Here is a 24,362-nt window from a genome sequence, read left to right on the forward strand (position 1 = left end):
AACAATCTGGGTCCCCTGAAACTTATACCTAAACACGGTGCTTTCGTGCAGCATCTGCACCTTACTTTTGCAGTCTGGGGTGACTAAGTCAAGACGACCCTGCGGAGCACCAAGCAGCCCCGGGTCTCCACGATTACCGCCAAGGCAACGCTTCGACGCCCGCTCCTCAGGGACTCTCAGGGGCGACGCCAGGAAATCCGTCTGGCGGAGAGGAACCGCAGGGCTCCGCGGCCGGGCTGGGACAGCCTTTGCGGAGCAGAGGCAAGCCTGGCGAGCTCTTCCCCACTTCTTCGCGGCGCTTGGGCAGACGTCCTGGCGACATCAGGCCGCGTCATTTCCCCTTCATCCTATTTTCACTTTAACATCGTGGCTTGAGAACTTTTTTTCTGTGCCCACTCCGGAAAATTCTAAATGCTTTTACAGATACAACCTCAAAAATGAAGCTCCAACCAGCCCGCCACCACTCGCGCTTTTCCCACCGTCTTCTCCGCAGGCCCCACCCCCTACTGCTAGGCGCGCGAGCCTAGGGGGAACGCGAGCCCTCGCCGGGCACTCCGGGGCCTCGCCCCGCCCCCAGGCGCGCACCCAATCCATATAAGGCAAGGGAAGGCGGCCGCGCCATCAGAGAAGGGGCTCCAATAGATTTCGCAGTTCATTTCTTCTCCTTCCCGCCTTCCTTAAAGGACCGTTTCCAAAAGGCAGGCACCAGCAAACCACAACACTCATTAAAGATGATTATAAAGTCTTTCTGCTACCAGAGCCCGCGAGTTCAGGCCTCCACCTCAAGAGCTCGAGCTCCGCCCTCATTAAACCGCCCCCACAACCGCTCCCGCGAGCCCGCGCTTACGCTTTCTGGGAGGCGCGCGACGCGCTCGCTCCGCCCCGCCGGTCCGGCCCCAGCCCCAGCCCCAGCCCCCTTCCCTGTCTCTGGAGAGCCAGCGCGTACGGGCAAGGGCGTGTGGCTCTGGGGCGCACGTTGCTACTTGTGGGTGTGAGACACCCAGCTACTCTTCCCCTTCCGCGAGTCCCTCCGTTCCTCGCAGACCCCACTCGCCGTGGCTGGCTGCCGCCGCAGCTCTCGTGCCCACATTGCGCGTGCGCGCGGGCACGGGCGCGCGGCCGTCGGGTCCCTGCGTTCCCTCCCCCTCCCTCTCGTCTATAACTTGGCTGGCGAGGAGGAGGCGCCGCCGGAGTCGGAGGGCGGGGAGCTCGGAGGAGGGAGCTAGAGAGTTGTGGAGACTAGTGACTGGGAGAAGTCGAAGCCTGCTCTGGCCCGCGCCTTGTCGCTCTCCGTCTCCCTCTCACACACCTACTCCGCCCTGCGACCCAGACCGCGCGCTTGCTCCTTCTCTCGCCCGGTTCTCCAGTTGGTCGCTCTCCGGATCTTGGCGCGGCGGGGGCGCCCCGGGGGTGCCCTCGCCCTCCCGTTGCGGGCGGGCGGGCGGTATGTGGCGCCTGGTGCCCCCGAAGCTGGGCCGCCTGTCCCGCTCGCTGAAGCTGGCGGCGCTGGGCAGCCTGTTGGTGCTGATGGTGCTGCACTCGCCGTCGCTGCTCGCTTCTTGGCAGCGTAACGAGCTGGCCGACCGGCGCTTCCTGCAGCTCAATAAGTGCCCGGCGTGCTTCGGTACGAGCTGGTGCCGCCGCTTCCTCAACGGGCAGGTGGTGTTCGAGGCGTGGGGCCGCTTGCGCCTGCTGGACTTTCTCAACGTGAAGAACGTGTACTTCGCGCAGTACGGCGAGCCCCGCGAGGGCGGCCGCCGCCGAGTGGTGCTCAAGCGCCTCGGCTCGCAGCGCGAGCTGGCGCAGCTCGACCAGAGCATCTGCAAGCGGGCCACCGGCCGGCCCCGCTGCGACCTGCTGCAGGCCATGCCCCGGACCGAGTTCGCGCGCCTCAACGGCGACGTGCGTCTGCTCACGCCCGAGGCGGTGGAGGGCTGGTCGGACCTGGTGCACTGCCCCTCGCAGCGCCTTCTCGACCGCTTGGTGCGCCGCTACGCCGAGACCAAGGACTCGGGCAGCTTCCTGCTCCGCAACCTCAAGGACTCGGAGCGCATGCAGCTGCTGCTGACCCTGGCCTTCAACCCTGAGCCGCTGGTGCTACAGGTAGGCGCAGAGCCAGGGCGGGGGGCGTCCTGCCGGGAGGGGCCGCGCGTGGGAACCGGAGTAAGGAGAAGTGGCCCCGCCCGCGCTTGCTGCGGGTTCCGACCCGACCCGGGCTGGGCCAGGCTGCACCTTGGGAAGGGGCGGCTCCAGGGGAGCCCCGGGGCTGCGCAGGGAGGCCGAGGGTGACCCGGCCGATGGAGAGTCTGCTTTTGTCACCTAGACTCGAGCTTATCTCGGATTTGACTGCAGATCCTTCAACGCCAGAGGGAGTGCGTCTCTTAACCCTTCCCAAAATGTCTCTCCAGCGAGTTTCCTTCCGCTCTGCTCTTTGCCTTTCTGCTTTTATCTGCCGGGCCTTGCAGGTCCGTGGCTCAGACTGTTCACGAGTCTTTGGACCTTTCTTAGTTCTTCTGAAGTGTTTTACACCGTGTTCGCTCTTCCCTTTCTGGCGCTAGTGGCTGGCCTAACTTAGGTCTCAGAGTCTTTGTTTTCCCTTATTTACCTGGCAGTCATTTGGACAGCCAATTCGGGGACGGGTTGGGAAGGATAAAGTCGGAGAATGGGACAGTGGTCGGGGTGGGGCTAATCCGTGAGCCGAACTTTGGGTTGGATTAGAATCAAAGAAACAGGAAAAGTAAGGCAGCTTTGGACTTGGGGCAGGGAGGACTTAAGGCCAGACAGACATTTTCATCCTGATCCTGTGACCTGCCCTATTCATCTGGTAATCTGATTGAAGGGAGATGAAATGTTAGGCCAGGGCGAGTATCAGGGAAGGAGATTCTTGCCTTTTGCCAATTGCGTTATTTGCTCTCGTCTGACTTTATTTTGAAAAGTAATGTGGTTTTAGGGGAATAGGATGAAATCTTTTTACTGGTGACAGCAAAAAGAGAACGAAAAACAAAAACACTGTTTACTTTCGGAGTATTTACTTGTTTCTGCACATTCCCACCCGGCTTCAGTGCGGTGTCCTTGGACAGTGATTTACAGTTGTGGGGTTGTGATTTCTCCTTCTGTCTGCAGAAAAGTTACTGTGCTCCTTTCCATGACACTTTTGCTGTTATTTCAAATACAAGAGAGAAAAATTAAAGTTCACAAGTAATTTTGGTATACTTCCATTCCTTCTGAGTTGCTAAGAATGCCATTGAGAGCTGGAGGTTTATACAGGGTGGTTTTTTTGGTGTTTTTTTAAAATCTAAAAGACATGAACAGGAAAATGCAGATTTATTTATATTTCTTTTCTCAAGCTCTACACTGTTCATTTTAGCTAAAAGAAATCAGCTTCGTTTCATTAGTTTAGCCAAATAATGTAACACAAATATTTTGCCTCAAATGAAACTTTAGTGTGGGTCTTAGTAAATTTTAGGACATCAGGGGCTATGTGTATTGGGTTAATTTTAAAGTCAGAGTGTGTATTAAAACTGCTGCATCTCCTAACTGAATGGATGCATAAAACTGGTTAAACTTTCCTTGAAGAAATTTGCTTAATTCAGTAGTTCCCAAACTAGTCAATGTCTAAAGGTTAGCTTATGTTTATTATGTACGTACACTTGAACTGAAGTTTCTTATTAAGCTATCTTTTCAAGAAAAAAAGCCTTGTTTATATTAGCAAGGTTGGTTCATGGAGATCGTGTTAGCAGTTTGCTGAAGTAGGTACCCTGACAAATTCTCTAAGACTCAAAAAGTTAGTAAGGAGCTATTTTGGTAATATACATTTATTGTATGTAAAATACAGGCGTCCGTACTGAAAGATTTTTTATTAGGTAATTTTGAATAGTCGTGTATTAGTAACAACTAATATTAGAATCGATATTTTAAGAATATTATGTAGCCAGTTCTTTATAAATGTAGTCATAGCATCTGAATTTGAGAAACTTTGGTATCTGATTTACACTAAGGTAAATTTGTGCTTTGTGTAGAAAGGTTTTATATTTTTTTAGGTTTGAAGTTCTCTTGGCATTCTTAGTTTACTTTGTAGTTGAGATAGTCAAGTTGTGCTTGTATCTTGTTTTCTGTTTAACTTTTCCCTCAAACTTACTCTTTATCTGTTCTCATCTTTAGTGATGGAACAGCTTTTTTTGAAAAAACACCATTATTTTCTTATATATTACACACAATGACACAATTGCTTTGAGTGGGTAAATAGATGGGTCACAGGATAAGAATTTGTTTTTAGTATGTGATGAAACATACTCCACGTTTTAGAGTGTAATATTTGTAAAACGTCTCCACGTTTTAGAGTGTAAGATTTGTAAATTACGTTTTTAATTTACACAACCCAGTTCCCAGGAATAGTACTAATACTAATATATGTATCATAATTATAGCTAATTACATACTGTGAAATATAATTTCACAGTATGTAAGTAGTACCACTCAGTCATATAGGCATCTTATCTTTTTAAAACCTGATTAACAAGCAAGTAGAGTAAGAAGATATTTTTAAGAGTCTTCATAGAGCTGCCACTTTCTTTGTATAATCACTTGATCTTTGGTAAAAGCTAGTGAGTTTGAAAGTCTGAACAATATACTTGAGGATTGATGATTGTATACAACCACCAAAATGAAAGGAATCTCAGTATTCAGTGATCAGGTAAAAAGGTTGCTGTGTAGTAAGTCAAATAATGATGTTCACTGTTAGCTAGGAAACTGCATTTTTAGTATTTATACATGTTTCAATAAAACTGTTTATAGCTGCTTACAGTAGTATTGGAATATTGATACTTATAGAAATACTCAGATTTGGCTGTGTTTTTGCTTCATGTCTTTAAAAAATTTTTAATTGTACTAGTGTTTTACAACTTGAAGAGGAACTCACTTTTATTTTTCCTCCAGGAGGGGGAGCTACTTGTCGAATTTTTGGACAGCTGGTGACAAACTAGATTTTTCTTATATTGTCCAAAAATTAACAACTTTAGGGGGAAAGAAAGTCTTTGAACTGACGTCATCAAAGTATTCTTAACAAAACTTCCAGTATAGTAAACATGCTTCAAATTAAGCATGTAAAAATTTCTTTCGATAAGGTACTTAAGAAAGAGCTGAAAAATACATAGGCACTTAATCTGTTAAACTCACCTCTTCTTATTTGAAAAATACAATAAAAAATTGAAGTTTTATGCCTTGAAAGGAGAAGTGAAAGGTATTAAATGTCTTTAAGATGTATACACACATACTCTATCTATTTAAGGCTACATAGATTTGTAAAATAAGTTTCCCCGTATGAAAAGGCATGAGAGTACCGCTTTCTTCCTATTGTTGGATAGTTTCATTAGTTTGCAACAGTTTATCCATAGAATTATTGTCTTCTAAAAAATATTTATATACACCAAGCAATAAGATAATGCGAGTAGTACTTTTGTCTTCTACTCTGATAGCCTCTTTTCATCTTCACATTTTTACTTCACTAAGAGGTGTATTTTGGTGCCAATTATGCCGTAATCCTATGGAAGAAAACTGGAGGCAAGGAGCTATGTTGGTGTTTATATCATGTAACAGGAGTCTTGAAGTATTCAAAATTGAGATATTGAAGTAACTGGTAAGATAAGTTATAACTAGTAAATTTTCTATCAGTATTTGTATTTAATGTATTGAATTTAGAGAGAGAGAGTGTGTGTGTGTGTGTGTGTTTGTGTGTGTGTGTGTGAGAGAGAGAGATAGAGAAAGAAAGACTGTCTGGATTTCTTGAAGTTCAGACAGAATCTCTGACTTCATAACCTGGAAGTAGTGAAGATGGTCTTGTTTGTAGGAAATGAAGAAAACTCTTTGTTGTTTAGGGGGAAGAGCTGAAAATTTAACTATTTATGGAACTTTATTTGCCTTAAATTTTCCAAATCATGATTTTAATAGGATTTACTTTATTGTTATGGTATATGACTATCATTAAGCTGTGGCTCTTAAGCTTGCTTTTCTATTCTTGTAAATGATATAATATGTGCAAAGCACATCACGTAGTGTCTGATAAATTATAAGCATTCAATAAATGTTAGATATTGAATAAAGGAACTTTTACTGCCTGGTGCTTGATCAGCTGTTTTGAAGCTTGTTTTGGGTATGGATCACCTTAAAACTAATGGTGATTTTGAGTATCGACCGTACTTTAGTTATACTGATTTTTTTTCCATTGCTTTGAGATAATTTTTTTGTAGAAAAATTTTAGTTAATGTTGTTTTTGCCTTTAAAAGTAATTTATATAGGGAACAACATGTTTAAGTTCACTGATGAAAATACAGTTTTTGAAGTAAATAAAAGATTATGACTGTTTAGCTAATGGTACGTTAGAAAAGTTGATCGATTTTTACTATTAGACTCACTTCCCTCTTTATAGAATGAGGCTATTGGATTAGATCCTTTTCAGTGCCAACGTTCTGGGGTTTCCAAACCCTTGACTTGAGAACTCTGGGTTTTTTTGTTTTTGTTGTTGTTTTCTTTTGAACTTGACTTTAATGGGTGGTTTTAATTAAGCTCTTCTGAAAGAAGATTGGGAGTTGGATGCTCTCTTTCAAGCCTTTTTTCCTACCCCCAAATTTTTACACACATGAAATCAGATTAAAACAAACCGAAAACCAACAGCTTCTTTTCAGGGGAAATATGTGGAGTTAAGGGTGGCCAAGGCTCTTGTGAAGCAATAGTGTGCAAAAGGATGTTCCACACTGTGTCTCAGGAGTTTCTTTTCAAATGACAGCTTAGGGAACCACCTACTTGTCTTTCACTGGCTATTGCTTTAGTAACTGCCTTCCTAGATTTTGGCTTCATAACACATTAGAGATGGTTCTTAGTAGAGCAGTTTTTAATCTAATAATTTTTTAAAGTTTTTGAACTTTTTGTGACTTTTCATCTGAGAGTCTATTGACACTTTTGACATTTGAACGTCCTTCAAGATAATCAAACAAAAATAATACAACAATTCTGTGTACCTAAAGTCCAAAAAGGGGGTGGGGACTTTTATTTTAGAAAGACCCTAGAGACAGACAATCGCCCTTAAGAAAGTATCACTTCAGATTCAGTAAAGCAAAGTCATTTGACATCCTGGTCTAGTTTCTGGACACATCTGTATCTTTTGACCATTGTAATTTTGTCCTTTCTGTACTTTTATCTAGTCTTTGAACTATTCTTTATATTTCCACTGCATGAGTTAGCACTTAATCTTCACACATGTTGGGAAACAGCTTGTTTTTATAGGTCTTCTGAACATGGGTGTTCAGTTTCCCAGGGGATTGTCAGACTGGTTTTTATTCTGTTTTTCTGGTTTGTGGTCTCTGGCTTACTTCCTGTATTTCTGTCATTGTTGCTGACTCTTCACAGAATGCTGACTTTTTCTTTCTTCAGCTTTCATTCATTACCTATATATTAAATTACGGCCTTAGAATTTAAATCCTGCATTCTTCAAATAATGTTTGATGAACTTTAGTAAATGATTGTAAAATGATGGAAAATTATTAGTGGTAAGGTGAGGGTAGTATAAAGTGATAGGAAGTTATCTGTGAAATTCTTGGGAGCTCTTTGGATTTATAGCCAAAAGAACTGAATTTGGCTGTTTGTTTTACAATCTATTACAAGGCATTTAGATTGAAATGATGGAAAGACGGTCCTAGGAACCAAATAGCTTACTGTGTAGGAGGTAGGTACACAAATGACTAATTATTATTCAACCAATATAATGTAATAAGCCCAATATAAAAGGTATATATATACACTGTCAGATAGTTAGGGAGGGACATCTCATTGTATGGTGGAGGGGACAGTATTGATAGAGCATCCAGTTCACATTCTGTACAACCACAAGTTTGTTGGATGGTATTGAGCAAGTCACTTAATGTTTCAGGTTCTAAGTTTTTTTAATCAGTAAAATGGGGATGTTAATACTTGCCTAACAGGATTGTTTTAAAGATTAAAGGAGACAGGATTATTCAAGTAATATCTGTTAAATGTTTTCAGTTGTAAAGCTTTTTACAATGTATTATTTCTTTGAAAATCAGCTTATTCCATTTTTAGACAGCTATAATAGTTGCAAGTTCTTTAGCACATTATGCTGATGGTTTGTCTTAGAAATATAAAAATTATACTTATTGTAGACATTCAAATGTCACCGTCCTTACATATAGTATATGTACCTACAGCTATTCAGACTGTAGATTTTAAGAAGAGCAGTTTAAAAGGGGGTTAGGGATTTGTCTCATATAAAGTATAATGAATAGAATGAATATGGTAGGAAAGGGTTTAGATAAGGATTAAGAAAAAGCAAATAGTTTACTTTTTTCTCTGTAAGTCATTATTATAGTTTAATAATTCTGTTTAGTACATTGGTAAATGGTAGTAAAAAAAAAGCAGAGGTTAAGTCTGGGTTGTTTATGGACCTTAGACTCTGAGACAGAATCTTAAAAGATTTATAATCTGAAGTAAGTATGATGCTTCGGTGTCTTCATATTTTTTTCTTTCTAGTGCTTTTTTGTGGTTTTAACTCTGAAGTGAAAAGATCTGACACTGATTATGTGACATTGGTCAATAGTGCCAGGAACTGATCTGTACACCCTTGGGACACAGTAAGGGTCAGTTGAGACTAGTACACTTATGTATATTTAAAACTTTTGGCCAAGTGTAGTTTTTTTGTTTTGTTTTGTTTTGTTTGGGTTGGGTTGGGGGAAGGGGAAGCATTTCTTAAGCTATTCTAAAAGATAATTTATTTCTATTAAATTTAGGTTTTTAAAATGTGTTTTGACATCAGTTTCCAATTTTAGATATAGCTGTTGGACACGATATTCAGTAAAATAACACAACCTTACTATTTTCAAGGCATTGCTTAATATTGTTGGAATTTGAGGTGGGTGGAAAATGGCATTCAGAAAATTATTTCGTGAAATAAATGGGACATATGCTAGGCCTTAGAAATCTTGAAATTGTTAAGCTTCTACAGTATTTGCAATCGATTTTGGATGTTATTTAGCAGTATAAATTAAGAAACTACGATCTTATAGAAATTTTAGCAAAAATTCAGTAACCATTAAATCATTCTAGTAATTTTACTATATCTCCCCTCCAGACAGTTTGCCAAACTGTGAACACATTAATCTGTCACCAGTACAGTTGACTAATCTCTATGAACAGCTGTTACAACATGCGTTACTACAATGGGATTTCATTCAAATTTGGGCTTTAAAAAATAACTTTAAAACTTAAGTTAAACCTGTAAACATTTTCTATGCTTTATAACATACACTTTCTAAGAGTGTGTCCAAGCTTAAACCTTGTATTTTTTTTTTTTTTGTAAAAATGCCTGTTATATAGAAAATAGCTATTCAGATTTTAGATTGTATGTTTTATTAATAGATTTTTTTTGAAGTTAGTTTGTTTATACTAAGAACTTTGAACTTTAAAAAAAAATTAGTCTTTCATGGTAGCACATCTCTATTTACTCTCTTAAGGTAAACTGCAAAGCTGTGTTCCTTTTAATGAAATATTATGAGGTTATGAATTATTATAAATTATTTTATATTTCCTGTATAAAAGGAATTTTGATCTTTTAAATTTAGGATACAATATTTTTAGTCATGTAGGAGAAAAAAGAATACAAGAACTTTTAAATAGACTTTATTTTAATCTGTTAGTCTCATGTCATTTATTGTTTGTAAATGAGTAAATAAATAAAAACAAAATGTATTCTTTTATGTATCTTTATTCTTATATTACGTGTCCACCTTTTTCATGACTGTGTTATGACATGATAGAATAAAATGGCCTTATTAACTGTAGGATGATGGATATTGATCAAAGGGTGTAACTTTGATATTTTAAAAACTTTTTTTTTTAGAATAACATAATATACCACAGTATATTGGTTGATTTCAATACGTAAAAATAATCATGAACATTAAGATTTTGACATATATTTGTTTTTCGCATGCCATATAGACCATGCTATATGTGTTGAAGAGTTCTGTTTGATTCTGTAAGTCCCAGCATGATCTGGCCCTTGCTTCAATCTCCAGATTCCATTACCTCAAGCCTTTTCTTCATTTATTTCACTGAAGCTACTTTGGTCTTTTATTCATTTCTGAGGAGATAGCTTTCTGGCTTTAACATATGCCTAAACTGCCCCGTCTCCAGTCATCCTAGATGGAGATGACTTAGGGTACGTAATCTTACATTATTTTTTCCAGCATGAGGTTTGCTTCTGGAATGCTTCTATGTAGTATATAAACTTTTACCTTTATAAAATCTGAAAAATTCTTAAACAAATCATAAATAAGCAAAACAAAACAAAAAAACGCCCCAAACTAATAAAGATTGTAAGCCTTTACTTCAACAGAAGGATATTGGCTTGAGGGGTTGTATTGAATCCATTTCAACTCTTTCAAAGATAATTATAGCTTAGCCTGAATTTGCTTCTTACTACCTGTGTGACTTTAGGTAAATCATTTAACACTGTACTGATAAGATTGAACTGGATTTACAATTGAGGTACCGTTAAACTCTAAATTTCTTTGAGTTTACATTTCCTTTATTGATCACATAAAATATAATATTTGATTTTGATCTTGAGTAGATTATAGGTTATATCAGCATTTGGAATTTGTTTTGTGCTTATCAATAATAAATTAAAAAGCAAGTTAAAATACAATGTGTGTGTTCATGTTTCCAATTTTTAAATTTCTTAGTGCTTGTGGATGCTCTCTACATTTCTTATAGCATCAATTATTTTAAAAGTTTGGTGACTAGTCTATATATTCCATTATGAATTAGAAACTACTAGAGGTCAGTAAAGATGTTTCTCTAATTTAGTGGTTCTTGGCTCTATTTCTTTCTTTTTTTTTTTAAATGTACTTTAGGTTCTGGGGTACATGTGCAGATCATGCAGGATTGTTGCATAAGTACACACATGGCAATGTGGTTTGGTACTTCCATCCCTCATCACCTACATCTGACATTTCTCCCCATGTTATCCCTCCCAGACCTCCCCACCCCCTACCTTTGGCCCTCCCTTGTCCCCACCAACAGAGCCCAGTATGTGATGCTCCCCTCCCTGTGTTTATGTGTTCTCATTGTTCAACACCCGCCTATAAATGAGAACATGGGGTGTTTTATTTTCTGTTCTTGTGTCAGTTTGCTGAGAATGATGGTTTCCAGATTCATACATGTCCCTACAAAGGACACAAACTCATCGTTTCTTATGGCTGCATAGTATTCCATGGTGTATATGGGCCACATTTTCCTTGTCCAGGAAATGTCTATTGTCGATGGGCATTTGGGTTGGTTCCAGGTCTTTGCTATTGTAAACAGTGCTGCTATGAACATATGTGTGCATGTGTCCTTATAATAGAATGATTTATAATCCTTTGGGTATATACTCAGTAATGGGATTGCTGGGTCAAATGGAATTTCTATTTCTAGGTCCCTGAGGAAGCACCACACTGTCTCCCACAGTGGTTGAACTAGTTTACACTCCCACCAACAGTGTAAAAGTGTTCCTATTTCTCCACATCCTCACCAGCATCTGTTGTCTCCAGATTTTTTAATGATGGCCCTTCTAACTGGCATGAGGTGGTATCTCAATGTGGTTTTGATTTGCATTTCTCTAATAATCAGTGATGATGAGCACTTTTTCGTATGTTTGTTGGCCTCATATATGTCTTCTTTTGAAAAGTGTCTGTTTATATCCTTCTCCCACTTTTGGATGGGTTTGTTTTTTTTCTTGTAATCTGTTTTAGTTCTTTGTAGATTCTGGATATTAGCCCTTTGTCAGATGGGCAGATTGCCAAAATTTTTTTCCCCATTCTGTTGGTTGCCGGTTCACTCTAATGATTGTTTCTTTTGCTGGACAGAAGCTCTGAAGTTTCATTAGGCCCCATCTGTCTATTTTGGCTTTTGTTGCCATCCCTTTTGGTGTTTTAGCCATGAAGTGCTTGCCTATGCCTGTGTCCTGAATGGTTTTGCCTAGGTTTTCTTCTAGGGTTTTTATGTTTAAGTCCTTAATCCATCTATAGTTAATTTTAGTGTAAGGTGTCAGGAAGGGGTCCAGTTTCTGCTTTCTGCACATGCCTAGCCAGTTTTCCCAACACCATTTATTAAACAGGGAATGGTTTTCCCATTGCTTGTTTTGTCAAGTTTGTCAAAGATCAGATGATTGTAGATGTGTGATGTTGCCCCCAAAAGCCTGTGTTCTGGTCCATTGGTCTATATCTCTGTTTTGGTACCAGTACCATGCTGTTTTGATTACTGTAGCTTTGTAGTATAGTTTGAAATCAGGTAGCATGATGCCTCTGGCCTTGTTCTATTTGCTTAGGATTGTCGTGGCTATGCAGGCTCTCTTTTGGTTCCATATGAAGTTTAAGGTGGTTTTTCCAGTTTTGTGAAGAAGGTCATTGGTAGCTTGATGGGGATAGTGTTGAATCTATAGATTACTTTGGGCAGTATGGCCATTTTCACGATATTGATTCTTCCTAACCATAGCATGGAATGTTTCTCCATTTGTTTGTGTCCTGTCTTATTTCCTTGAGCAGTGGTTGGTAGTTCTCCTTGAAGAGGTCCTTTATATCCTTTGTTAGTTATATTCCTAGGTATTTTATTCTCCTTGTAGCAATTGTGAATGGGAGTTCGCTTATGATTTGGCTGTCTGTTAGTCTGTTATTGGTGTATAGAAATGCTTGTGATTTCTGCATACTGATTCTGTATCCTGTGACTTTGCTGAAGTTGCTTATCAGTAAGGAGATTTTGAGCCGCAATGATAGGGTCTTCTAAATATTCTAAATATACAATCATGTCATCTGCAAACAGAGACAATTTGACTTCCTCTTTTCCTAATTGAATACCCTTTATTTTTTTATTCTTGCCTAATTGCTCTGGCTAGAACTTCCAAGACTGTCTTGAATAGGAGTGGTGACAGAGGGCATGCTTGTCTAGTGCTGGATTTCAAAGGGAATGCTTCCAGTTTTTGCCCATTCAGTATGATATTGGCTGTAGGTTTGTTATAAATAGCTTTTATTATTTTGAGATATGTTCCTTTGATACCTAGTTTATTGAGAGTTTTTAGCATAAAATGCTGTTGAATTTTGTCAAAGGCCTTCTCTGCATCTATTGAGATAATCGTGTGGTTTTTGTCTTTGGTTCTGTTTATGTGGTGGATTACATTTATAGACTTGCATATGTTGAACCAGCCTTGCATCCCCAGAATTAAGCCTACTTAATGGTGATGGATAAGCTTTTTGATGTACTGTTGCAGTCGGCTTGCCAGTATTTTATTGAAGATTTTTGCATCTGTGTTCATCGTGGACATTGGCCTGAAGTTTTCTTTTTTTGTTAAGTCTCTGCCAGGTTTTGGTATCAGGATGATGTTGGTCTCATAAAATGATTTGGGAAGGATTCCCTCTTTTTGGATTGTTTGGAATAGTTTCAGAAAGAATGGTACCAGGTCCTCTAAAAATAAAGGATGTAGGAAGATTTATCAAGCAAATGCAGAGCAAAAAACAAGCAGGAGTTGCAATACTGGTCTCTAATAAAATGGACTTTAAACCAACAAAGATCAAAACAGACAAAGAAGGGCATTGCAGAATGGTAAAAGGATCAATGCCTCAAGAAGAGCTAACGATCCTAAATATGTGGGCACCCAATACAGGAGCACCCAGATACATAAGGCAAGTTCTTAACCTACAAAGAGACTTACACTCCCACACAATAGTAGTGGGAGACTTTAACACTCCTCTGTCAGTATTAGACAGATGAACGAGACAGAAAATTAACAGGGATATCCAGGACTTGAACTCAGATCTGGACCAAGTGGACCTAATAGACATATACAGATATCTCCACCCCAAATCCACAGAATATACATTCTTCTCAGCACCACATGGCACCTCCTCTAAAATTGACCATATAATTGGAAGTAAATCACTCCTCAGCAAATGCAAAAAGAACAGAAATCATAACAAACAGTCTCTTAGACCACAGTGCAATCAAATTAGAACTCAGAATTCAGAAACTAACTCAGAACAGTACAACTTCATGGAAACTGAACAACTGGCTCTTGAATGTCAACTGGATAAACGATGAAATGAAGGCAGAAATAAAGATGTTCTTCGAAACCAACTGGAACGAAGACACAACATACCAGAATCTCTGGGACACATTTAAAGCAGTGTCTACAGGGAAATTTACAGCAATAAATGCCCACCAGAGAAGCCAGGAAAGATCTAAAATCAACACCCTATCATCAAAATTGAAAGAACTAGAGGAGTAAGATAAAAAAAAAAAACTCAAAAGCTAGCAGAAGACAAGAAATAACTAAGATCAGAGCTGAACTGAAGGAGATAGAGACACAAAAAAATCCTTCAAAAAATCAATAAATTCAGGAGCTGGGTTTTTTTGAAACGATCAACAAAATAGACGGCTAGCCAGATTAATAAAAAAGAAAAGGGAGAAGAATCAAATAGATGCAATAAAAAACGATAAAGGGGATATCACCACTGACTCCACAGAAATACAAATTACCATCAGAGATTACTACAAACAACTCTGTACACACAAACCAGTAAACCTTGAAGAAATGGATAAATCGCTGGACACTTGCACCCTCCCAAGCCTAAACCAGGAAGAAGTTGAAAACTTGAACAGACCAGTAACAAGAGCTGAAGTTCAGGCAGCAATTAATAGCCTACCAACCAAAAAAAGTCCAGGCCTAGACGGGCTCACAGCTGAATTCTACCAGAGGGACTCCTCCCTAACTCATTTTATGAGGCCACCATCATCCTGATACCAAAACCTGGCAGAGACACAACAAAAAAAGAAAATTTCAGGCTGATATCCCTGATTAACATCAATGTGAAAATCCTCAATAAAATACTGGCAAACCAAATCCAGCAGCACATCATGATCAAGTCAGCTTCACCCCTAGGATGCATGAATGGTTCAGCATACACAAATTCATAAACGTAATCCATCACATAAACAGAACCAATGAGAAAAAGGACATGATTATCTAAATACGTGCAGAAAAGGTGTTTGATAAAATTCACCCCTTCATGCTAAAAACTCTCTAGAAACTAGGTATTGATGGAATGTATCTCAATGGAATAAGAGCTATTTATGACAATCCCACCGCCAAAATCATGCTGAATGGGCAAAAGCTGGAAACACTCCCTTTGAAATCCAGCACAAGACAAGGATGCCCTCTCTCACCACTCCTATTCAACATAGTATTGGAAGTTCTGGCCAGGGCAATCAGGCAAGAGAAGGAAATAAAGGATATTCGAATAGGAAGAAAGGAAGTCAAATTGTCTCTGTTTGCAGATGACATGATTGTATATTTAGAAAACCCCAATCATTTTGGTCCATAATCTCCTTAATCTGATAAGTAGCTTCAGCAGAGTCTCAGGATAGAAAATTAATGTGCAAAAATTACAAGCATTACTATACACCAATAGTAGAGGGCCAAATAATGAGTGAACTCCCATTCACAATTGCTACAAAGGGAATAAAATACTCAGAAATACAACTTATAAGGGATGCAAAGGATCTCTTCAAGGACAACTACAAACAACTGCTCAAGGAAATAAGAGAGGATACAAACAAACGAACAAAAAATTCCATGCTCATGGATAGGAAGAATCAATATTGTGAAAATGGCCATACTGCCCAAATTAATTAATAGACTCAATGTTATCCTCATTAAGCTACCATTTACTTTCTTCACAGAATTAGAAAAAAACTAGTTTAAATTTCATATGGAACCAAAAAAAAAAGCCCATATAGCCAAGACAATCCTAAGTGAAAAGAACAAAGCTGGAAGCATCACCCTACTTGACTTCAAACTGTAATACAAGTGTGCAGTAACCAAAACAGCATGGGACTGGTACCAAAACAGATATATAGACCAATGGAACAGAACAGAGCCCTCATAAATAATGACACACATCTATAACCATCTTATCTTTGACAAACCTGACAAAAACAAGCAATGGGGAAAGGATTCTCTATTTTAATACATGGTGTTGGGAAAACTGGGTAGCCATATGCAGAAAACTGAAACTGAACCGCTTTCTCACACCTTATACAAAAATTAAGTTAAGATGGATTAAAGACTTAAAATTAGACCCAAAACCGTAAAAACCCTAGAAGAAAACTTCTAGGCAATACCATTCAGGACGTAGGCATGGGGAAATACTTCATGACTAAAACACCAGAAGCAATGGCAACAAAAGCCAGAATTGACAAATGGTATCTATAAACTAAAGAGCTTCTGCACAGCAAAAGAAACTATCATCAGAATGAACAGGCAACCTACAGAATGGGGGAAAATTTTAGCAATTTGTTTGTCTGACAAAGGGTGAATATTCAGAATCTACAAGGAGCTTAAATTTACAAGAAAAAACAACCCCATCAAAAAGTGAGCCAAGGATATGAACAGACACTTCTCAAAGGAAGACATTTATGCAACCAACAAACATATGAAAAAAAGCTCATTGTCACTGGTCATTAGAGAAACGCAAATCAAAACCACGATGAGATACCATCTCATGTCAATTAGAATGGCAGTCATTAAAAAGTCAGGAAACAACAGATGCTGAAGAGGATGTGGGGAAATAGGAACACTTTTACACTGTTAGTGGCAGTGTAAATTAGTTCAACTATTATGGAAGACAGTGTGGCAATTCCTTAAGAATCTAGAAACGGGAAATACGATTTCACCCAGCAATCGCATTACTGAGTATATGCCCAAAGAATTATAAATAATTCTTCTCTAAGGACACATGCACGTATATGTTTGTTGCAGCACTATTCACAATAACAAAGACTTGGAACCAACCTAAATGCCCATCAGTGATAGACTGGATAAAGAAAATATGGCACATATACACCATGGAATACTGTGCAGCCATAAAAAGGATGATTTGCAGGTACATGGATGAAGCTAGAGGCCATCATTCTCAGCAAACTAACACAGGAACAAAAAACCAAACACTACATGGTCTCACTCATAATGGAGAGCTGAACAGTGAGAACAGATGGGCACAGGGAGGGGAACATCATACACTGGGGCCTGTTGGGGGATTGGGAGGCTAGGGGAGGAATAGCATCAGGAGAAATACCTAATGTAGATGATGGGTTGATGGGTGCACCAAACCACCATGGCACAGGTATACGTATGTAACAAGCCTGCACATTCATCACATGTATCCCAGAACTTAAAATATAATTTTTTAAAAAAGAACGTATAAATACTTTGGTAAACAATTCCTTACTCTCAGTAGTATTAAATTTACAAATTACCTTTCACCTCTTTTTTCTTTGATCCTTATATTGCCCTGATGAATTTGGTGATACAAATATTATTCCAGTTTTATTACAGAGGAAGAAACCAAAGCTCAAAGAAGTTGCTGCTTTGCCACGGTTATAGCTAGTGAGAGGTAGGGGGTGGAAAGGACTTCAAAATCTAGCATTGTAATTTTAAGTTCATTATTCTACTTATATAGTATATTGGCCTTTAAATATAGAAATTTTATGAAATTTTACATTCCTATAAGAAGAATAAGGTAGCTAAATTGTCCAGTCTTTAATATTCATTCTGTATATTATATATCATCTTCTCTTAAGGTTACCTTAGTGGTTTTGTTCCAGAAATCTTGGCTTTAAAATACTGTCAGTTCATACAATATTGTTATTAGTATTATTTGAGTTGTGTGCCATCTAAGAAGTAGGCTGTGGTTTTGTTACCAAATTTTAAAAAGATGCCTAGTCGTGGTGATTTGTATTAGGTTTCATATTCAAAACAAATTTTGCTTTGTAAATTAAAAGTGAAAGCATTTAATATTTCTTCAGTTCTCAGCAGTTAACCATGCTGCTTTTTTTTTTCTTTTTTTGAGAAGGAGTCTCGCTCTGTTGTCAGGCTGGAGTGCAGTGGCGCAATGTTGGCTCACTGCAACTTCCGCCTCCTGGGTTCAAGTGATTCTCCTGCTTCAGCTGCCCGAGTAACTGGGACTACAAGCATGTGCCACCATGCCCATCCAATTTTTGTATGTTGCATAAAGATGGGGTTTCACCATGTTTGCCAGGATGGTCTTGATCTCTTGACCTCATGATCTGCCTACCTTGACCTTCCAAAGTGCCGGGATTACAGACATGAGCCACCGCGCCTAACCACCGTGCTGCTTTTCCAAAGATATTTTTTTTAGTTGTTACTAACTTAATTTTAAAAAATTCAATTATAGAAAAGTAAATATATAACTGTTTTGGGCCTTTGTAACAACAACCTTAAACTAATATTTACTTTTACGAACTTTACATATTACACTTTATGACATAAATTCAATCCTGATTAAAAGCCTTGCAAAATTAAGTGAAGTGTCTTCAATGCATTTAGGATTGTATCATTCTAAATTTAAATATACCTTTCTTCAATTAGAAAGTATTTGTACATTTTTTCAATTGTAAATAAGTTATTAAAATCACATTTTATTTCAGATTACTTTAAACTACATGCTTGTGCTGGACAATTTGAAAAATCTGATTTTTAAATTTTGTTTTAAATAGAAAAATGTAGACCTTAGCAGTAAACTTTCCATCCTACCTAATGTGTTTTATGTACTGTGAGAGTTTGGTAATCAGGAATAAGTTGTTTTCTTACTGCTTGATATATTTAATAAACCGAAGTTCTAATGTATATAAATTTTGTCTCTCAAACTGCTTGACCGTGGTAATTTGGTTCTAAGCCAGCAGTGCATTAAGTACAAATTACAATTATTTTGGCTTTCCTTGAGCATTTTCTCTGGACTACACTGTGTTTGATAGAATTATATTACTAGTAATGAAATCTTGACTGTTTTGATTAGACAATGAAATATTCTTGTCATCTGAGCAATTGGTGTGAATTCATTTATTAAAGTTCCTCCAGAAGATTAGGTAGCAAACTATATGAAAGAACTATAGTGCTCTTCCTAAAATGAGGCATAACAGAATTTCAGTTAACACTGTCAGAAAGCACTCTATAGATATAAAGTTTCTCAATGTGACATTTGTTCATATATTTTACCCTCTTCTATGGGGGACTTGGGTAATGAAGTATAGTTTTGACTGTCGTTTGTCAGTTGGAAAGGTTCCAAAACCAGGGAAGCATTTGTACATGTGCATATGTTGGCAAAGTTCCCCTTTTCTCCTGTTGTCAAAGACCATTTTATTTTCACAAAGATATGTTTGTATCTGTTCTACAATATGGCATGTGAATAATATACCAATAATGTATGGAGGAGTTTTTTGTTTCACTTTTTGCATGACAAAACTGTAATCTTCCATATTATTTTAGTCCTTTTATTTTTATGTCAGAGTCTTTATATAGGAATGTTTCTGGGAAATAATTAAATCTTTTGTGATTGTTTAACAAAACTTTCATGGTCATGGAGGTATTTTAAATTGGGGGAAATAGCTGAGAATGGTGTTTGGTTCCTCAACAGTTTTTGTCCTGCACATTGGACACGAGTAATCTCGTTTTTTTTGATTCCCAAAAGAAATTTTAAAATTTTCAGGTACAAAATTAGAACTGTGTTTACCTCTGATTTCTAAAGAACCAATAGATACGATTGCCTAACTAAAATGGAATCAATTAAATTACTATAATTAAAGATTCATATATATCTAAGTTTTTCATTTATATTATTAGGGTTTCATCACAAAGCTACAATATTAAAATTTAAGAGAAACAGGTTATACACACAAAGAACAAGTACAGTTATTGCGCATTGATGTAGTTGAAAGGGAGCAATTGAAATTGGGTAATTCTGGGTGAAGTATAATTCTCAATTTGTTTTTTGTTTTAAAGTTGGTAAAAACTAATGCAAGGATATTATTGCGTTTGGACAATTTTATAAAACTCAGGGCAAAATTAATATTGCCCATTTTTCTAAGAGCTACAAGAAGAGCCTCATTTTGTAGTCACTACATTGTAGATTATTCAATTTCTAGCAATAGAGTAGGCCATGTTGATACAGGCATGCCTTGGAGATATTAAGAGTTCAGTTCCAGACCACCTCAATAAAGCAAACATCATGATAATGTGAGTCACATGAATGTCTTAGTTTCCCAGTGCATATAAAAGTTCTGTTTACATTATACTATAGTCTACTAAGTATGTAAGCATCATGTCTAAAAAATATATACATATCTTAGTTAAAAATACTTTTTTTTTGCTAAAGAATGTTAATGATCATCTGAGCCAGATCTTCAGTGAGTTGTAATCTTTTTGCTGGTTGAGGGTCTTGCCTCAATGTTGATGGCTGCTGACTGATCAGAGTGGGTGGACGGTTATTTGTTAAAATAAGATGACAGTGTAGTTTGCTGCATCAATTGATTCTTCCTTTCGTGAAGGATTCTTCTGTAGCTTGCCATATTTTTGATAGCATTTTACCCACTGTAGAATTTCTTTCAAAATTGGAGTCAGTACTCTCAAACTCTATTGCTGTTTGTCAACTAAGTTTAGGTCATATTCCAAGGCCTTTGTTGTCATTTCACCAATATTCACAGCATCTTTACCATTAGATTCCATCTCAAGAAACCTCTTTCTTTGCTCATCCATAAGAAGCAACTCCTCATCTATTCAAGTTTGATCATGAGATTTCAGTAGTTTAGTGTCCACATCTTCAAACTCTACTTCTAATTCTGGTTCGCTGGCTATTTTCACTCTGTCTGTAGTTACTTCCTCCACTGTAGTCTTGAACCCCTCAAAGTTATCCATGGTGTTTGGAATCAACTACTTCCAACCTCTCACTGTTAATATTGATATTTTGACCTTCTCCCAGGAATCACAGATACACTTAATAGCATCTAGAATGGCAATTTATTTCCAGAAGATTTTCAGTTTACTTTTCCCAGATCCATTTGAGAAATTACTGTGTATGGCAGTGATAGCCTTATAAAATGTATTTCTTAAATAATAAGACATGAAAGTTGAAATTACTCCTTGATCTGTGGGCTGCAGAATGGATGTTGTGTTAGCAGGCATGAAAACAACATGAATCTCCTTGCACATCCCCATCAGAGCATTTGAGTAGCTAGGTGCATTGTCAATGAGCAATAATGTTTCAACAGGAACCTTCTTTTCTGAGCAGTAGATCTCAATGGTGGGCTTAAAGTATTTTGTAAAGTATGCTGTAAATCAATGTGCTCTCTTGCAGGCTTTCTTGTTCCATATATAGAGCATAGGCAAGTCAATTTAGCATCATTCTTAAGGGTTCTGAGATTTTTGGAATGGTAAACGAGCATTGGCTTCAACTTAAAGTCACCAGCTGCATTAACCCCTAATCAGAGCCTGCCCTTTTGAAGCTTTGAAGCCAGTCATTGACTTCTCTGCTCTAGTTGTAAAAGTCCTGGGGAGCATCTTCTTCCAATAGAAGGCTGTCTTATCTACATTGAAAATCTATTGATTAGTCACTTTCATTAATTATCTTACCTAGATCTTGTGGATGACTTGCTATGGTTTCTACATCAGCACTTGCTGCTTCTCCTTGCACTTTTATATTATGGTGATGAATCTTTCTTTAAACTGTGTTAACTAACCTCTGCTAGGTTCAAACTTTTCTTTGGAACTCTGAGCCTTCATAGATTTAAAGTGACTTGGGTTCTTGTTCTGGATTAGGTATTGGCTTAAGGGAATGTTGTGACCGATTTGATCTTTTATCCAAATCACTAACACGTTCTCCCTATTAGCAATAAGGCTGTTTCGCTTTCTTAATATTTGTGTGTTCACTGGTGTAGCACTTCTAATTTCTTTCTATAACATTTCCTTTGCATTCACAGCTTGGCTGTTTGGTTTAAGAAGCCTAGCTTTCCGCCTATCTCAGTTTTAGATGTGCCTTCCTCACTATGCCTAATTGTTCCTAGCTTTTGGTTTCAAGTGAGAGACCTGCAACTCTTTTCATTTGCACACTTAGAGGCCATAGTAGGATTGATAGGCCTAGTTTCAATATTGTTGTGTTTCAGGGAACAGGGAGGCCCAGGAAGAGGGGAGAGATGGGGGAACGGCTGGTTGATAGAGCAGTCAGAACACACACATTTATTGATTCCTTTTTTTCTCCAATGTTCATTTTCTAGTTATGTATTTTAGCAGTGGAAAGTATCTTAGGTAAAGCCTATTATTTTACCTAAGGTGAAAATGACTGTTCATGGTCATGGAAGACTTTTATTTATTATTATTTAGGATGATAATCCTCTTAGTAGTTTTAAAATCCATTAGAAAACCTTGCTAAGATGAGAATAATTTTGAGGCTGGGCCAAGGAGAACAGAAAATGTGGCTGGGAAAGGGGAAAAAGATGAACGTGGACCTAATATGCTCAGAGTAGAGGTTACATTAATAGGATATCAGTTTGTCCCTTCCCAACCTTTGGATGTAGGGTAAAAGACACCTCTCAAGAATTCTTCCCTGGGCTGGGTGTCGTAGCTCGCCATGTCTGTAATCCCAGCATTTTGGGAAGCCGAGGCGGATGGATCACAAGGTCAGGAGATCGAGACGAGACCATCGTGGCCAACGTGGTGAAATCCCGCCTCTAGTAAAAAATACAAAAATTAACCTGTCATGGTGGCAGGCTCCTGTAGTCCCAGCTACTTGGGAGACTGAGGCAGGAGAATGGCTTGAACCTGGGAAGTGGAGGTTGCAGTGAGCTGAGATGGCACCACTGCACTCCAGCCTGGAGACAGAACGAGACTCTGTCTCAAAAAAAAAAAAAAAAAAAAAAAAAAAAAAAGAATCCTTCCCTGAAGTCCACCACCTGCTTTCCTGCCTAGGTAAGCCCCTACTAAATGCTTCTCTCGGACCTGTACCACTGCTTAGTAACTAACACTTTTCATATTCATAATTATTTGTTTGGTGTCTGCATGCTCTTTTAAAATAAAACCCCGTGGCTAAATGGAGACTGGTTCATCCTTAATTGCCACCATAACACAGTGCCCTGATAACTGGTAAATAACTGCTGGTTAATAGGCTGCAGTGCTGTCTTTCTAAATAAATAGATTGGTTGATTACATTTACAAAACTGAAGAAGATAAAGGAAAGCATGAATACATTTAGATTTGGTAATAAAGACAGTATCTTCCCTTTTATTGATCAGTTTGGTTCTTAGATTTTGAGAAAAAGACTTGTCATCCTGATTTAGCTTTATAATGTAAAGTTATCTATTTAAAATTTTTTTCAGGTCCATAGTACTGGTATGAGTTAGGAAAAAATGAAGTTAATCTCTAATAAATTGTTGAATGGAATAAGAAAATCCAAATTCATACTAGTAGCAATCTCTACTAAAGAATCTGAGGATAGACCTAGGATATCTTCAGAATCTCTTGTAATATTAAGACAATTCTTTCGTAGAGTTTTCCGTCTGATGAAGGTTGGCCGTTTGCAAAGTATCTTGGAGCTTGTGGAAGAATGGTGGCTGTAAATTATGTTGGAGAAGAACTTTGGAGTTACTTTAATGCGCCATGGGAGAAACGAGTTGACCTCGCTTGGCAATTAATGGAAATAGCAGAACAGCTTACAAACAATGACTTTGAATTTGCACTCTACCTCCTGGACGTCAGCTTTGACAATTTTGCAGTTGGTCCTAGAGATGGGAAGGTAATCATTGTGGATGCTGAAAATGTTTTGGTTGCTGACAAAAGATTAATTAGACAAAGTAAGTATATAATTTTTAGATTTTTTTATACTCATTTTTTCCTATGTGAAAATAATGTTTATACTCGTATGAAATGAGTTTTGAATTTCCTCCTTAGATGGCAACTTTAAGCGTCTTTCTTTGCGTTATATAACCACTGTCAATAAACAAACACAGATACTCTTTGACTTAGTAGGGGGTTACATCTTGATAACATCATTGTAAGTTGGAAATACTGTAATTTGAAATACATCTAACCTATGGGACATCATAGCTTAGGATGGAAATAGTCTAAGACAAAGTCTATTTTATAATAAACTATTGAATATAATTATATTCATGTAATATATTGAATTCTGTACTGAAAATGAAAAACAGAATGGTTGTATGCGTTCTTGAAATATGGTTTGTATTGAATGAGTATCACTTGCACCATTGCAACAATGAAAAATCGTAAGTTGAACTATTAGCAGTTGGGAACCAATTATACTAAATCATTGTATTTCTATACTTTTAGTCACAGTTTCTCCATGTTTAGCAAAATATTCTTTGTATTCAGTTGGACACAGATATATTCTATGTGTATGTATATGTCTTTTGCATACTGTGTGCTATATTCTGTGGTTTAAGAATCTAATGCAGAAATA

General features: G+C 38.2%; 1 protein-coding gene across 2 annotated transcripts in view; it reads left to right on the top strand.

Moving 5' to 3' along the window:
* The first annotated feature begins 902 nt into the window (after nucleotides 1-902).
* DIPK2A (divergent protein kinase domain 2A) overlaps nucleotides 903-24,362 on the top strand; it is a 29,334-nt gene continuing 5,874 nt past the window's right edge. The window contains exons 1-2 of one of the 2 annotated variants that reach the window (XM_017523776.2): nucleotides 903-2,103; nucleotides 23,433-23,736. In XM_017523776.2, the coding sequence (XP_017379265.1) occupies nucleotides 1,447-2,103; nucleotides 23,433-23,736 (961 nt within the window). In that variant the 5' untranslated portion in view covers nucleotides 903-1,446. Of the gene's footprint in view, nucleotides 2,104-3,602; nucleotides 4,694-23,432; nucleotides 23,737-24,362 lie in introns of those variants that run through there. The other variant, XM_037736840.1, reaches the window with a different exon arrangement.

Source organism: Cebus imitator, unplaced genomic scaffold (genome assembly GCF_001604975.1).
Source record: "Cebus imitator isolate Cc_AM_T3 unplaced genomic scaffold, Cebus_imitator-1.0 Scaffold30, whole genome shotgun sequence".
NCBI classification, from domain to species: domain Eukaryota; kingdom Metazoa; phylum Chordata; class Mammalia; order Primates; family Cebidae; genus Cebus; species Cebus imitator.